The 13,872-nt window shown below is 31.4% G+C and overlaps 1 protein-coding gene across 3 annotated transcripts in view; it reads right to left on the bottom strand.

Annotated features, from left to right (window-relative positions):
- Positions 1–13,872, bottom strand: part of LOC122001334 (protein SABRE-like) — a 72,158-nt gene that overhangs the window by 31,300 nt on the left and 26,986 nt on the right. For 2 of the 3 annotated variants that reach the window (XM_042556033.1, XM_042556035.1), the window contains 5 exons: positions 12,523–13,137; positions 10,921–12,181; positions 10,505–10,605; positions 3,603–3,956; positions 3,363–3,481 (listed from right to left, as the gene is read on the bottom strand). In XM_042556033.1, coding sequence (XP_042411967.1) covers positions 3,363–3,481; positions 3,603–3,956; positions 10,505–10,605; positions 10,921–12,181; positions 12,523–13,137 — 2,450 coding nt within the window. The other variant, XM_042556034.1, reaches the window with a different exon arrangement.

The raw sequence follows: 13,872 nt of genomic DNA, 5'->3' as shown, positions 1-13,872 counted from the left end.
AAATCTGGAAACCCCTAAAATTGCTTTTGATAGTTAATAACAAATAATAGCCAAATGTATGCAATATAGTAGAAATCAAAAGTTAGTAATCAATTATCTAAGGTTTAATTGCATATTTGATACTTGAAAGGACCAATAACTCAAAACAATAATAACCAAGTCTTTATCCTATTAAGTGGGATTGACTATATGGATCTTCCTACATCATTGAGTTCAATTTCCTACTATATCTTCTATATTTAAATAAAATTCATCTTATTTTATCATTCCTAACCAAGTCTTTTTCAATATCTCTCTTCCTTGATTAATGTGTGTATTTGTCATATTTTTACATCACCTAATCGAGGCATTTATTGGTCGCATAAGTATATATCCAAACCAAGGTTTAAATTTTAGACATGTGCTGAGATTTCGGTCCCAGACAAGAACAATACGATTTTGGTATCGTATTGTGCCGAGCCAAATGAAACTTTTGAGTGAGTGAAGCAAAAAATAAAACTTTTGAACGGTTATATCAAAAATTGGATACAAAAGAAGGGGGAAAAGACATCTATAGAATAGCTAAAGTGAGAGAAAGAAAAACAAGAGATCTTAGCCAAATAAAATGTATTAAAGATGAATGTAATAGGGTATTAGTAAGCGATGGAGAAATAAAAGAGTGGTGGAAGAGGTATTTTCATCAACTTTTTAATGAAGGTTTAGGAGACCAACTTAACTTAGGTAATTTAATTAGGTCAAATGAGCATCGAAATTTTAATTTTTATCGTAGAATTCAAACTTCAGAAGTAAAACAAGCTTTAAACACAAGATTATAAGTGTTTTATTAGAAATCATAAACTTGACAGCATACCTTTATCAAAATTTCTAAAATAAAGGACAAATATTATTTCTTAGACAGATCAAATAGAAACATTCTAAGACAAAAAATATATATTTCATATGTTCAGAAAGTAAAAATCCTAAAAGTAAAAAAGATAAATATGTAATATTCATGGATCAAATTTTCAAATTAATTCTAAAATAAAAAAATATTATCTATAATAAATATATAAATTAACACAAAGATGTTATTTTATATATAATAATTATATAAAATAATTATTTATTCATTTAATTAATTTAAATAGTAAAAAAATATCAATTAAACAGAATATAAATTTAATTTATTAGAATTTTTTAGAATATTAGAATATAAATCTGAATTATAAGTTTTTTAAAATTTTAAATGAAATTTTAAATTTTCAAATTAATTCTAAAATAAAAATATATTATCTATAATAAATATATAAATTAACACAAAGATGTTATTTTATATATAATAATTATATAAAATAATTATTTATTCATTTAATTAATTTAAATAGTAAAAAAATATCAATTAAACAGAATATAAATTTAATTTATTAGAATTTTTTAGAATATTAGAATATAAATCTGAATTATAGGTTTTTTAGAATTTTAAATGAAATTTTAAATAATAAAAATTATTAAAATATAAGTCAGTTATTATATATTTTTTAGAATTTTTAAATGAAATTTAAAATAATAAAAAATATTAAAATATAAATCAGAATTATTCTAAATTTTTTTAAAAAATAATTTTTTAGAATATTAATTTTAAAAAAATAATTTTAAATATATTTGCGAATAGGGGAAAATTATACCTCGCTGCTCTTCTATCGCGAACATGCGTGATGCACGCTGAAATCATTGCACGCAGTGTGCCGGTTTCGTCCGTGCGACAAAATGGTAAAAACCGTCCGTGCCTAGCGGCACAGCACGACATTTCATTTCTTGTTTTAGGCCATCTTAAACGTGTCGCTCAAAGTTTCCTTCAATAGGTGCAACTCTCATTTTCTGTCTAATGTTCTCATTTCGTATACTATCCATACTCGTATGTCTGCATATCTATCTTAACATTCTCATCTTTGCAACTCTCATCTCATGCTAATGTGCTTACTTCATGGCACAACATTCATATAGTATAACAAGTCTAACCATCATTTTATAAAACTTTCCTTTAAACTTTTTAGAGGTATCTTATGATCACAAAGAAGAGCTGACGACCTCCTCCATTTCAATTATCCTAATTGTATCCTATATAAAACATCTCTATCAACCCCTCTATCCTCTTGCAAAAACTACTCGTAAATGCTTATAGCTTTCAATGAAAGGAAACTTATCATCTCTTCTCTTAACAATTGTCTTGCTACATCTACTACTATTAAACTTAAATTTTATATATTTTGTCATTACTCTATTACTCAACTAATCCTAAAATGTCTAAATTGTAATGTTTTTCGCTAAGAGTCAAGCCATCACATATCTCATCAACTAAAACAATATCATTTGCAAACATGCACCCTTGTAATTATTCTTGGATGTGTCCAGGGAGTTCATCACTTGATTTAGTTTGGATGGTTAAAATATTTAACTCGTAGCAAATTCTCCATCATGGTCAGTCCCAAGCTCAGATAAAGGAGGGGGTTACATTAAGTTGTCGGCCAATATTAAAACCTACACAAATATTATGTATGGATCCATCGCTTTTAAGTTTGTAATTCTGTTTATTTTCTAGTTTGATTTAGTCCTTTTAGGTGTAGGAATCTTTCTTAGCATATTCTAGTGTCTTCGACACCAACTTCCCTCATGTTAATTAACTTTTGCATAATAAAATACCACCTCATGAGTTCACATTCTATGTGTCATGATTTATTTCACTTTTTAAAATTGTTTACAACTCATGTTACTATCAAAGTGAGTTCAAACTTCTATGCGAGTTTTGATTCATTAATGTTGCATTAGGAATTAGGAGAGAAAATCATATGACTAAATATAACAGCAACAGATTCAATCTTGATGTAGACACTTCAGAGAAGAAAAATTACATAGGAATATATTGGAAAACAGAAGCATAAGAGAAATGGCTACACAAAGGAAGAGTTTATTGTGTTAGTGAAAAGAATGTCCATCTTATAATGGTTCACAAGGAATCAATTTGTTTGCCATTTTCTAACATGTATTATGACCAAATAATTATGTTTCGAAACACAAGTAAATATATAATTTGTTTCAGCTGGAACAATTTCTTGTGGATGTAAGTTTTGATTTTCGTCTTTCTAAAAGATGCTTACTTATGCAACACAATCAAATGTCTTATGGAAAGATTTAAGGCATTCAAGAGAAACTTTGTGTGGTTTTTAGTGAATAGGTGCTTGCCCAAGCACCTTTCAGTAATGATCAGTTGAATAAAGTCAATAAGCTTCATTGATGGATAAAATGAGCAGGCAAAATAACCAAAGAGAAACAATTATCTGATGAATCAAAGCATTGCACTGACAAAACAAAGTTAAGAACCTCACTTTGGAAGCCTGGCGAACAGGAGATTGCTGAGAACATCCAGCATCACCTGAAACTGACGTGATGTCATAGTTGCAGTGATATTAGGAGAATTAAAGGATAGCTCTTTTAGAGGCTTCACCTGGATTCCCAACAAGAATGGACATTTATCATATATTCACCAAAAAAAAATTGAAGACGAACTATTTTGATTCTCAAATATAACTATTTTGAAGGTAGTGTTGGATGCACTCAAATCTTACTTTCAAATCTGCAGTTCCACCCTTATGCCTAGTGTACCTGAAGTACATTTCACATGGCATAAATACCCTTTCCAGCAAAGCACCCGTCCTTTTTACTTTCAGTGAGCTTCGGAGAATCTTCGGTAGCCATTGAAGTCCAGCACCAGGATCAACATCAGTAGGTGCAACATGCGCTTGAACATGTTCCAGCATCACTGAAAGCTCTGCTCGCTTCCAAGTCATTTCAGGTTGGAATTCTGGAATTTTAATATTGCTAGTTCCAAGAGCTTGCTTTATCATCTCATACCCATGGAGAACTGAATGAAATGAACGAGCTAAAACACGGCCACTGGCAGCAGCAAGAAGAAATCTACCCTGAAGATAAAGAAACAATGAGCTATTGCTATAGGATCACATAATTATCATCTTGGTTAATAAATATCTAATTGGTGTAGATATGAGATAATTTTTAATTATAGATTACATATGCTGAGCCTATTCTATAGTTAGTGAACTGAACTGGCATGACAAAACTTGTTATATTTTACTCTGCATCTAAAACTATAACTATAAAAAAATATCACCAATATTAACTCCTCAATGGTTTTTAATTTTTTAATTCCATTGTAGTAATAATCTCTGCTAAGTCATAATTATTCCTATATTCACTGACTAATATGCAGATTAGTAGTAGAATCAAAAACTCAAAAAAATCACATTCTCTTTTAGTGTAAGACAAAGGAATATTTATAGATAAAGTGATAGAAGATCCTTATATTTTAAGTAGGCTTTCAACCTTAAATATGTTAAGTTTCACCTATGAGCTATATCACAAGGAAGATGTCATATCCATATATTGCACTAAATATTAACCAAACGAACCATTCAAGTATTAGGATTATTTTTGCATGGAGGGATTGAGAAATGTCTTAAATAGAATCAAGTAGGATGGTTGAAATGGAGGAAATCATCTAGTGTTCTTTGTGGTCGTAAAGTACCTTTATGACATAAAAGAAAGTTTTGCAAAACAGCGATCGATGAGAGTTGCAGAGAAGAAAATGTTAAAGTGGATATGCGGAAAAACAAGAATGGGTAGGATAAGAAATGAAAATATTAGAAATAAAAGTCAGGATTGCAACTATTGAGAAAAAACTGGGAGACATGTTTAATATGGAATAGACATATACTTAAACGACCAATAAATGTTCCAGTTAAACAATATAAAACTATGACAAATATGTACATCAAACGAGATAGAGGAAGACCAAAAAAGATTTGATGCAACAATACCAATAAAATAAGATAACATTTATTTAAATATAAATTATGATATAGGAAGAGATAAAAGCCAATGGCATAGAATGATTCATATAGCCGACCCCACCTAGTGAGATAAGGTTGAGTTGTTGTATTGACGAAGCATTGTAGAGTAATAGTAAACACTTAAAACTACTATTTTTTTTACTAAAAACCCATCACTTAGTCAATGTGATGTGTAACAAATATAAGAAAAAGAATTATGACTACTAATCCAATCAAATGTCAATGCAATTCTAAATAAAAAATTATGCAAAAAAAAGAGATTTATTTTTAAATCTTAAAAAAAATAATAATGGGGGAAAATCATGGTTTAAAATCTCATACCATGTCGAGTGGCATAGTCAAAATGTATTATTTTGATAAATTACCGAAACTCCATACCACTCGACACAGGTGATCTCTCATTGTGTAACAAATGTCGTTTAAGCATTGTCTCATACCAACATTTGACACCCCTTAGCATACTACAACAAGCATTAAAATAAATTGAAATAATATTAATTATTTTTTTAAAGCTTATGCCATGCAATATAATGTCAATTATATAGTTTTTTCTTCTCATCTTTTTTTTTCTTGGTTTCCTTCTTCTTTCATCTCAATTTGCAATTGGCATCATATATCATAACACTATCATTGCAGTCAAAGACGGATATTCCATGGCAAGAGATTTTAAGCCTTAGGCCAAATTGCATTGTGTCTATAAATCGTGAATATGTCCTCATAAATATTTAAAATTTGATACTCAACTAAAAAAACATTATTTAGACTTCACTATATATTTAACAAATCATTTTTCGGCACCACTTCAGTTTGAAAAAACAAATATATTAAGATTGTCACAATTATGAGAAAATCTAGATTGAGCAACAATAATTATATTTGGAGTGGTAAAAAAGGTGGTATGTTCCCCTCAAAGATTTGCAATATAAACCTTCTTTTATATCTAATATTGGGCTCTTTTTTAATCATTCTGAAAATGATATTGAATGATTCTCAAAGAGGGCTTATTCACTTCCGTGTGTCACTTAAGGAAGTACTATTATCTCAAGGATCAACAGCCCTCCTACTATTTCGTCATTTTTAAGTTAGTTAACAGCCTGCTGAGCAGGTTGATCATCCCTGAATATTCAGGATCTCTTGGATTTGATTTATTTGCTCTTAGGATAAATTTAAATCGTTAAAATTCCATAATGCAGACGTTCCAACCATTCTTTCAAAAAGATGAAGACGAAACTAAATTAAATCCAAAAATGCAATTATGAATAAAAATGAAATATTGAAAACTAAAAAAATACACCAAAAGAAGAGTGAATCATGTTCACGATAGTTAGGGCACACTACTGATAATGATAGGTATATAATATATCAAAATAATATTTAGAATGAAATTAAAAGACATTAAGGGAAAATAAAATATCAGAGAAATAGTTTCTGAATTTTGAGAGAATAAGAAATGAACATAACGAGTACGAGTGAGAATTTATGTTTGGATGAGAGATGAAAGGTAAAGGAGGGTATTTAAAGGAAATTTTCAAGAATTTTTTTAATAATTTTTTTATTTTTATGAATAATTTCGTAAAATTCTAGCCAAATAACCATAATGCCATAAAGTTTTTAATTTTGTTTTACTGTTATATTGGTATACTAGTAGTTTGGCTCCATGATTATGGGTCAGACACAAGCATGTGTCATGCCTAATTGACTATGAATCAGTCGTGTCAAGCCCAACACACCATCCAAGGCACTGCCATCAGGCTCCAACTTGGACTAGCATCATGTTCATCCAGTTTAGGGTTAAGTTATTCTAATCCATGACTATTTTATGCAAAACCATGAGATTTCCAACCTGGCTGTCATGCCAAGCTATAATTTACTATACTTATCAAATAGCCAATTACTGTTACAACATTATTAAAATCGCCAATACGGGTCCCAAGCCAGAATGAAAAAGGTTGAATTAAGTTAGGTAGCCAACAACATCAAATTAAAGCAAATGTTCTAATAATAGATCCATCAAACTATTGTGTTAATACTAGATTATTTTCCGGAATAAACACATTGTAGGGTTCGACTGCAATGTCTCGGACTGCTACATCTACATGAGAACTTCAGTGTAATATTAAATATACAAGAATTCTCACACTATAGATTGAATATGAACAAACATTACAAAAATATTGATTGTCTTATATTTGGAACATGAAATATATGACCACTCATGGGAAAAACAATAGAAATAGAATTAATATTTTGTATTTATGAGAGACAATGAATAGGTGAGAAGACAAAGATGATAGATAACTCAGATTTTAAGTTATAGTACAGATAAAAGAGTAAAATAAGAAATAGAATAGTAATTTTTGTGGATAGTTTGTTAAAAGATGTAAAAATAATAGTTAGAAAGGGGGATAGAATTATAACTCTCAAAATAGTAGTGACGAAAGAAACGATTAATATAATTAGCAAATATGCACCTTAAATAGGATTAGATGCAACCACCAAATATTGATTTTAAGAAGACCTAGATGAGGTAGTACAAAAAATATTCCATCAAACAAGATAATTTTAATAGGAGAAGATTTAAATAAGCACGCAGGAGTAAGAAGGAATATGATAGGGTGCATGGGGTTATGATTTTGGAACAAGAAATGAAAAAAAAACTATATTAGATTTTATGATAGCATATAGACTTATAATAGTGAATATATTTTTTAAGAAAAGAGAACACTTAGTTACATTAAAAAGGGAAACAAAAAGTCAGAAATTGACTTTCTTATGGTTGGGAAAAAGTATAAAAAGATATGTAAAGATTGCAAGGTTAATAGTTTAAATATGCGCTTCAAGCATAGTATCAATAGAAGAAAGATGTGCACGACTCCTAAAATTAAATGGTATAAGTTAAATGATGGGAAAAAATATATTTAAGGAGTAGAAGCATAACTATTAGGAGAAATACATGACAACTTGAATACAATATAAGATAGGATGACATTAAATGGGAAAATGGTGAGTCGAAAGGGCGTGCACTATTAAATAAAGAATATTGATGGCAGAATAAGAAAATACAAAAGAAAGTGAAGAAAAAAAGAGACATTATAACTAAAGCAAGAAAAAGGAAGACAGATTTTACCCAAATAAGATTCATTAATGATGAATACAATATGGTACTAGTGAATGATGAAGTAAAATAAAAGAGCAAAGAAAAAAATATTTTCATCAACTTTTTAATGAAATTTGGTTGATGAACTTAACTTGCAAATTTTAAGTAGGCAAAGGAGTATAAAAATTTAATTTTTACGATAAATTCAAACTTCAAAAGTAGAAGTTTTAAATGAAATGCAAAATGAAAAAGTGGTTGGATCGAAAAGTATAAAAATACTTAGGGAAGCAAGGTATTGAATGACTTACGAAGTTATTTAACCTAATATTGAAAAAAAGGGTCTAATAAGAGGAGGATAAGAACTCTAGTCTACTATAAAAAATCGACGAAAATTTACAAAATTGTGTGAATTATAAGGCATTAAGCTAATGAGACGTACCATGAAACTTAAAAAAAAAAAGAGTGATTGAAAAAATTAAAGAATGAGATCACGGTGATGAAAAATCAATTTAAAAATTATCAATAATAGAAGTTATACATCTTCAGACAATTAATTAAAAAATATCGGGAAAAAAACTTGTACATGGTATTCATAGACTAAGAAAAAACTCTCGAGGAAAATTATGTGGAGAATTCTATAAAAGAAAGGTGTTAGCATAACGTATGTTGAAATAATTAAGGATATGTATGAGAATATAATACAAGAGTGAAAACTTTCGGATTAACCGAAGTGTTTCCTATAAAGATAGGGTTGGATAAAGGATCAACTTTAAATCTCTATCTTTTTACATTAATCATGAATGAACTCACTATGACATTACCATGTTACATGTTATTTGCAAATAATATTATTTTGGTAGATGAGACAAGTGAAAAAGTCAAAACTAAGCTCGAATCTCAACGAAAGATTTTAGGCTTAATAAAGTAAAGACAAAATATATAGAATTTAAGTTTAGTAATATTAGATATAGCAAGGCAATAATTAAGATAAAAAATAACAAGTTCTATGTAATTGTGAGCTTTAAGTATTTAAAATCGTTCTGCAAAATGATGGAGGAGATGAGAGATGTCTTATATAAAATATAAACAGGACGATTGAAATGGAGAGCATCAAGTATTCTTTGTGATCGTAAAATTCCTCTAAAACTTCAAGAAGTTCTACAAAATGACAATTAGACCTCCTATGTTATATGAAGCAAAATGTTAGGTTATGCACACAAGTAGAAGATAAGAGTCGCAAAAATGAGGATGTTAAAATAGATGTATGGGCATACGAGGGTGAATAAGATAAGAAATGAGAATATTAGATAGAAAATCGGAGTTGTTTTGAGAGACACATTTAAGATGATACGAACATATACTTAAACAAACAATAAATTCTCAAATTAAGCGATGTGAAACTATGACAAATATGCACATTTAACGAGAAAGAGGAACATTAAAAAAGGCTTAGTTAGCAACGATAAAATAAGATAAAATTTATTTAAATATAGATTGTGATATAGTAGGGGACAGAATCTAATAGCATATGAGCATCCATATAGTCGACCCCACCTATTCGGATAAAACTTGATTGTTGTTGCAATATGCTATAAAATCACTATTTAGGTATTAGTAATTATTCGTATCATATTATATAACGGTGTTGTATAATTTATATAGGGAGTCTTCCTCACAGTTCACAAATGAACAAAGCAGATCGGGATCTCCTTTATCTCTACTTTCTCTTTTACCCAATTTACATCTTCCTCCACTCATATATAAACCAACGGAATTCTCTTTGCAAAGAACATCAACTCCATCAAGGAAGCGGCAAAAGAAGAGAGGAACTATATAAAGGGGTTTAGAGGATTAAGAATAGTAGGGGTGAGATGTGAACTAGTGATTGAGTGGGGAGGGGATTACTTTTTTTATTCTTCTCCAAATTCATAAGTTTGACTAAGTTTCTGTTTCATCAAATTTTATACTACCCTTTTATTGTTGGGTGTTTTGTGCATGGGACACAGGCAGAGAGGAAAGAGGAATTTAAAGATGAGTCTTGGGTCGAACTTTGACTTAAACTCAATTAGTTTTAGTCATGAGTCACATCTTATTTGAATTTGATCTCGATGAGAAATCAGCCAATTTTGAAAACCATCAATTCCTCCCAACCATCACTCATTCGATCAATTTACCACGAGAACCCTACTAAATCAGAGAATATATTCAGTTTTCCAACAAGCTCTGAAAACTAATCCTTGATTAAGTCGGAACGGGGTTGAATCATTAAGATTCTGATCCAACTCTAAGCAATCAGTACAGGAATCAGCCAACTTTTAAAACCATTACTATAACTATTTCCTACTGACCCATTTGACAGGAAATAATACAGAAGAAAACTAATATTAAAAAAATAATTGAATCAATGCTTGAAATAAAGGAAGTAAAGAGATCTGATGCATTTCCCATCCTAAACAGGACTTTTGGAATGTTGATTTAAACAAACAAAGTCAAATCCGCTTACATTAGCTTCCTCAGAATGAAGATTGAATTGAGGCTGAATGACATTAACCATAAAATGGCGTGTCCCTTCCTCCTCTGGATCATCAATCTGCCCAGGCTTTACTGGTGGTGGATAGTAATACCAAATGGTTAGAGAAGCATAAACATGTATGTAATAGCAAAGGCTTTCAAAACATAGAGATGATTTTTTTTGAGAAACAGGGTCAATGTTTCTTCTCAAAACTAGTATTTCTAAAGATACAGAAATAGCTCCAAATGAATTGAAATAATAATTTTTCATGTAAAGTTTTGAGATAAGAAAAGAGCGCAAATGTGCATAGTTAAACAATAAATGAATCAATTACCAATTCTTGGAGTGCCAAGTTACGCAGTTACTCAAGGATATCTACAACAAGAGATTAGCTCTTTTGAACTCACCATTTACATCAGATTGTATGCATTCAGCTTTGCCTGAAGAAGAACCTGATGAATTTGATTCAGATGTTTCAGCTTGTTTAGAAGCAGAACTGCCAGCATGTATTGCAGAAGTAGAGGAGACTAAGATGTCGCCACGAGGATCTTCAGGTTCATCTCTCTTCTGTTGTTCCTCAATTAATTTCCTCTGTGCATATTGACGAGAGGGAGAAGGCTTGGGAGCTTCAAAGACTTTAGATATTCCACCTACCCAGGACCAGACAGCATCTCGGTTTTCAAGTGTCCAAAGGAGCTTGAGGCCGTATACAAATATCCGTTGGCAATTGTCAGCTATTACAACGTTAAACCCATCATCATCACTTGGATCTGATTGTGTGTGATCACTCTCACTACCATTTTCGAACTCCGACCTAACATAGGTCATCTCAAGATTTTTTCTTCCAGCTTCTTGCCATGCCAATAATCTTTCAGGATCAGCCTTAGGTGCTTGCCTTCTTATTGTGAAATAATCAGAATACAAAAGAAAACCATCATCCCTACTTCTTTCCGTAAAATTATGTGGTTGGCTGCATTTATCATTGACTTTACCTGTCATTGAAGCTCTCTTAGTTGCTTGAATCTCATGAGCTGCAGATGACCTACAATCTCTATCTAAGTAGGCTTTCAGCATGTGAAGGTCAAGTCCTCGGTAGACAAGATCAAGAGGATCACGCTTGCATTCAAAGGTGTATAGCTGCTTTCCACGACTGTAGCATAATTCGTATTTCAATTTTGACATTTTAAAAGTTAAACCAATTGCAGGATCATCATCGCCTAAAGGCATATGCTTGATGCAAGAAGGTGTGGAATCAAGACGAAGACATAATTCGGTCATAACCTTGTCTAGAGACAAGTTACCAGATCTGGAAGCTCTTGGGATTCCAAATCGAGGCCATCTGGAGAAAGAACGTAGCTTATATGGGGGGTTATAATTTAGGCTCCACCATTTAAATACCCATGCTAAGTCATGGGCTCCTAGATTCATAAGCGGGGAATCAATGTTCTCCAACTGTTGTGAAGTCTCATAGATGGCCTGATCTAGCATCATGTTGTCTCCAGGATTACCATCCTGCAGCAAAGGTCTTAGAGAGAAATTCCATCTTAACGAAAGAGAAGTTGACCGGAATGGATCAAATACTTTTTCACGTGGGTTCATCTCCTTAGGTAGTGCATGTAAATAATGATTCAGGGGAGTTCCAGACTTGCAGTCCCAGTCCATTACAACCTCAAGAGAGAAAGCAGGGGAGTGAATAAATGGTCTAGAAACAACAGGAAGCTTCAAACTACAACTTTTTAACAAACTCTCCAAACTGCTTATATAAATTATAAATTCCTTTGCAGCAACTAAAACTTTTCCATCTGTTTGTTGAATCTCCATGTATTCCGAAACAATTTGAAGTTTGTCTAATTCTTCATAGGGATCTGTAGTAGCAAGTAAGTTCCATGTAGTCTTGTTAAAATACAACACAATCTTTCCATGGATATAGTATCTCATATCATCCCACCATGGTAAACTACGTTCCTTTTTAGGCAGTTGATTCTCTAGAACTAAAAGTCCATTACAACCTCAAGAGAGAAAGCAGGGGAGTGAATAAATGGTCTAGAAACAACAGGAAGCTTCAAACTACAACTTTTTAACAAACTCTCCAAACTGCTTATATAAATTATAAATTCCTTTGCAGCAACTAAAACTTTTCCATCTGTTTGTTGAATCTCCATGTATTCCGAAACAATTTGAAGTTTGTCTAATTCTTCATAGGGATCTGTAGTAGCAAGTAAGTTCCATGTAGTCTTGTTAAAATACAACACAATCTTTCCATGGATATAGTATCTCATATCATCCCACCATGGTAAACTACGTTCCTTTTTAGGCAGTTGACTCTCTAGAACTAAATTTGTAGCAGTTGAATCATTTGAGGAATTATGATAATTTAAATGAGAATTCTGGCTTCTGGTGCTTAGATTAGCCCTCCTTAGAGCTACTGTAAATGCATAGCTTATATCAGCAAATACTGGCTCATATCCCACTCCAAAAGATACTTCACCTTTCTGAAAGTATATAGGCAAGTTAGAGTACATTTTCATTGGTGGAGTTGTTCCACTAGCTGAGCGGAGCATGCGCACTCTTCTCCATCTCCCAATGAATACATCTTGATGTCTTTGGGGTTGGAAACAAGTTGCCTGTGACCCAAAGGAAAAGAGAACAATTCTATCAAGTTCAGCATTGTACATAAAGAGATGTAGAGCAATAGCTACTCCATGAATGAGAGCATTAATAAATAATTCAAGTTCAGCATTCTTCTTAATCAAACTTTCATCAACCAAAAGTGTCCATTTATAAATAGTGCACGTTGTAAAGTTATAACAAGTAAGCTCATACATCACTAATGACGAAAGATGATGCATTGGAGATGCTGCTTGGTATAGGTTTAAGTTATAGAAAGCACACTAGACACACTAGTCTATAGTCCAAACATAACTACACTAAGATGGATCTTTTTATCACAGGGACATAATTACTACATCCTTTTTTTAAAAACTCATCATAATCAATCTTCCTATGCTTCATTATCGGTTAGTTCCAAACTCAACAGAACAATCATTCACAAAGTTTTACTTTTCCTGCTCTCCCTATTCACAACTAATTGTTCACCCAATAAATGTAGAAATACCCCAACATCATTGATATTTATTCATAAAAATGCATTGAATGTCCAGGTTGGTTCTCCAGTCTATCTCGTCATCTTTCAAGACAAGTTCCAACAAAATCACATATCATCATGCAATATGTGGGACTAGTACCAATCTATCTTGTCATCTTTCAGGCGACTTCCAAAAAAATCACTTGTCATTTCAATAGGTGGGGACTATACAATGCTAATTATGAGTGTTTTATGTCATAACTTTTCATTCAAA

The sequence above is a fragment of the Zingiber officinale genome, chromosome 7A (genome assembly GCF_018446385.1).
Source record: "Zingiber officinale cultivar Zhangliang chromosome 7A, Zo_v1.1, whole genome shotgun sequence".
Lineage (NCBI taxonomy): Eukaryota > Viridiplantae > Streptophyta > Magnoliopsida > Zingiberales > Zingiberaceae > Zingiber > Zingiber officinale.
Note: the sequence above shows the minus strand (reverse complement) of the source record. Positions and strands in the feature narration are given on the sequence as shown.